The sequence below is a fragment of the Mirounga leonina genome, unplaced genomic scaffold (assembly GCF_011800145.1).
Source record: "Mirounga leonina isolate KUSES-001 unplaced genomic scaffold, KU_Mleo_1.0 Mir_151, whole genome shotgun sequence".
NCBI lineage: Eukaryota > Metazoa > Chordata > Mammalia > Carnivora > Phocidae > Mirounga > Mirounga leonina.
Window position 1 is genome coordinate 80,391,648 of NW_023270377.1, and position 3,911 is coordinate 80,395,558.

At 43.0% G+C, this 3,911-nt stretch overlaps 1 protein-coding gene across 1 annotated transcript in view; it reads right to left on the minus strand.

Moving 5' to 3' along the window:
* ACVR2A (activin A receptor type 2A) overlaps positions 1 to 3,355 on the minus strand; it is an 81,467-nt gene extending 78,112 nt beyond the window's left edge. The window contains exon 1 of the mRNA XM_035008077.1: positions 3,115 to 3,355. Coding sequence (XP_034863968.1) covers positions 3,115 to 3,169 — 55 coding nt within the window. The 5' untranslated portion in view covers positions 3,170 to 3,355. The remainder of the gene's footprint in view (positions 1 to 3,114) is intronic.
* Positions 3,356 to 3,911: the final 556 nt, after the last annotated feature.

Sequence of the window (3,911 nt, forward strand, 5' to 3'; positions counted from 1 at the left end):
GTGGGGGAGAAGTTTGATGTTCCAATATATTGTATTTGAATTTGCTCCGGACTACATTTAAGAAATTCTGCCTGTAGAAAACAAAGCATTTAATAACTATCACTTATTAGCCAAAGTTCAACCGAGTCCCAGAAGATTCACTGCACTGCCAATTCTCCCTCCAACCGCACATATACTCAATAACAGAAACATACACAGGAGCACATGAACACGCACACGCACACGCACACACACACACACGCACACGCACACACACACACACACCACTATTGCCTAGCTGAAGTAAAGGAAATGCACATAATTACTTTATTTCCATTTCTTATTTCATCAAATATATGGACCAAACTGCTCCAGTTCCCACAGAAATCCAAACAAATTCTCAACTTATTCAGTGCAACTCAAATACCACAATAGCTGCATCATTCTAGGTAGGATAAACCTAAGTACTAGAGCAAGTATCAAACTCACAGTTTAACAAATGGTGAAGAAAGATACAAATTAGCCACAGTGCTTTAAAAACAAACAAAAATAATCTAAGAAATACATTTGTGTTTTGAAACAAAATTTGAGGAAGGATAAGAAGAATGAAAAAATTCAAATACAAAAGAAATCTGTAGGCATTTGAGGATGAGGGCAAAACTCAAAAATGTTTCCCCTGGAATTACATTAAGAAATTACATACTTGGCCATATCCTACAGGAATAGTCTGCAAAAAGAGTCTCCAGTATACATACCATGGGATGGAAACTGAAAAATCAAAGTCTGCAAAATACTAAAGAAAACAGTAAACATCCATCCTAAAAACCTGAAATACAACAGCTCTTTACTACCATTTTTCATTCGCTTAAAAAAAAAGAAATCAAATATCCAGGAACAAAAACTGACAACTTGAGAAATTTTTAAATTCTCATAAAAATAGCCATGCTCATGCTTCCAGCATGCCAGATTACATATTACATAGAAAAATCAATTAGGAAAAGAAATATAATAATCTTTTAGAGTGCATTTGATTCATAACAAAAGCCTTTTAAAAAATCAGATACTTTAAGTACTAAAAATCTTCATACATAAATATGGATTAAAGTCTTTAAGATGATTTCAATTATCTTCAATAGAATTATATTTTAGTTCAACTAGGATTTGAAAAAAAAACTATGCAACAATATTTATTATCAGTTTTATGTAATTCTGCGTGCTACATATGTATATGCTCTATAGCAAGAAAATTACTGTATTTCAAAATTTTAGCCATTAATCTCCCGGCCCACGGAAAATAATCCTACAAAAAACTAATGCTCGATTCTCTTTACTTCTAAACCAAGCAGAGGAAGCTGTAAGATCTGTAGCGACAGCCTGCTTTTCCAGAAGTAATACCTTGAGACTGCTCAAGAATAACCTCCTTCACCAATTAGTGTGACTCAGGTGGGTTTGGGAGGGAATAATGTCCACAATTCCTTGGTCAGTAGCCATGATGCCCCTCCTCCTCAAGGGCAGGAGATCAGAGAAAGGGATATGAAAAGAGGAGTTCACCAACCAGAACATACAGAAATACAGGAGAGAGAGTACTACCGGAAAAATAAAAACTACACAGTTAGGTCATGTCACAAAAGCAAGAGGTTTAATGTTATCAAGGTATTCATTCATTTCACAGACACCATTGTTTATCTTCCTCCCCAAACCGTGCACAAAAAGAACTGTCAGCATGCCTTAAGCATGTTCCTTCTTCCATTTAAACAGACATGATTCTTTGGTTAATCTCTGGCAATGATCGCCATTTCACAACACATTTAGCCCACCCGGAACTGATCAATACCACCACAGACATAAGACTAGACTTTATCCATTTATTAACCACAAGGAAATGTACCATTCAGCAAAATTCTATACATTACAAAAGATTCTATTAAAAGAGGGGGTTGGGAGGATGGACACACACACACACACATACACCACAGAGGTACACAAAGAAAAGACTAACACCCTCTAATTTCCCTGTAGCAAACAAGATAAAGACATGGCCATGAAACCTGTCAATTCGTTCCCCCCCCCCCATAATTCTCTCTCTCAACCTAGTAATTGAATATTTAATTTTATGATAAACAGACCCATTGCGACTTTAAAATTGTTTCATCTATCATACTAACTCTCCTGTTATGTACCTTTGCACACCTTTGAGCTAGGTTGTATTCATTTACAGAATTTCAAATACAAAAGACTAGACAGTTTTCCAACCACTGGTTGCAAGCATAGAACGTTCTCACAAAAATCAAAATTTCCAATATAAAAGGACCAAATTATTCTTCCAACGTTGGGCCAAAACCTATTTTATGACTATAATGTATTTGACAGTATGAACAATCTCAAATGGCTGCTCTAAACCAAAAACAATGCTTCAATACAACGCGTTTAAAATAAGTATTCCGTAGGTAAGCAAAATCTATGCCAGAAAAGAGCACATAAATGGTGGTTGAAAGCCAGCACATTACAAACACACAGCGGCATACCTCTTCTGCACTGGGTTATTGTTAATACTCCAACAACAACAACTACAACTATTTTTAACACTGCTGGACAGTAAAGTTGAAGAAAACGTAAGGGGAGACCCAGATGAAATTGCTTATATGATGCATTGTTTCTCACGGTCAAAATTAAGTAATAACTGGCTAGGTCTCTGTCGTGATAGTCACTGGTGAAGCACTAATTAAAAGACGATTAAAATAAAACACCCTAATTTTGGAGAATGCTACACTAAATGACATTTTGGAAAACGCCTTTCGGGTCTCAAACCTTTGTACAGATTGTCACTTGTGGTATTTGTGGCTTAACTGCAACCCGACCAGCGCTGTCATCCACAAACCATGACTTTCTCCCTTCCACAACCGAGCAGTCACTCTTATCAGTTCGCCAACCTAACTCAAAACGAGAAAAACTCATGGAGATTTCCAGATCACAATCAGACCTGGGGGGTCGCGGCCGAGGGGCTCCGGGTCGGGGAAAACGTCCCCCGGCTCCACTGGAGCTCGCCGACCCAACAACAACCGCGGCCGCCAGCAGCAGCGGCGGCTGCAGCAGCGGCAAGCAGCAGCCCCGCCGCGCCGCTCTCCATGCACCTACCTGAAGAACAAGAGATAAGAAAGACGGCAAACGCCAACTTTGCAGCAGCTCCCATTTTCCCGAGGCGCCGGGGAATCCGTAGGAAGTTCTCGCTAGATATCCAGTTCCCTGGGTCTTCCTCGGAGACAAACCTCCTGGTGTAAAATCAACCGTCATAAAACATATTCGGAAGCCCCGACCAAAAAAACGTTCACGGGGTTAAGAAAAAGAAAAAAAAAAGGGGGGGGGGGGGGGAAAAGAGCACAAAAAAAAAAAAAAAAAAAAAAAAAAGCACCACGGGGGAAAAACCGCCACACACACGCACAACACACAAAACCAAACAACGAAAAGCCAACAACAACAAAAGCGGGTTTAAATCACTGTCAAAATCACTGTCAGCTCCGCTCGCCTCTCGGGTCTCTCGGAACAAAACGCCAGGCTGAGGCGACGAGGAGGCGGCGGCGGTGGCGTCCGCTGCCGCCCGGACAGTCCGGGAACCGAGCTGGGTCCGACGTCCGGACCGACCTTCAACCCGGACACCCAAAGTCCACGGACCAGTGGCGGCTGAGCTCGGGGCCGTGCCGGCCGAGGCAGCTGTGGCGCAGGGAAGGAGCAGCGGGCGGCGGCGGCGGCAGCGGTGCGAGCGGCGGCCAAGTTCTGGTCCAGGCTCTGGCTCCGGCTCCGGGCTCCGGGCTCGGCCGCGTTTTCGGTCCCCTGGCCTCCGCCGGCCCCGCCCCCCAGACTTCCGGTTCCGGCCCGAAGCTGGAAGCCAGGCACCGCGGAGAAACGCTCCGCCGCGGCGGCCGCGGCGGCGGCGG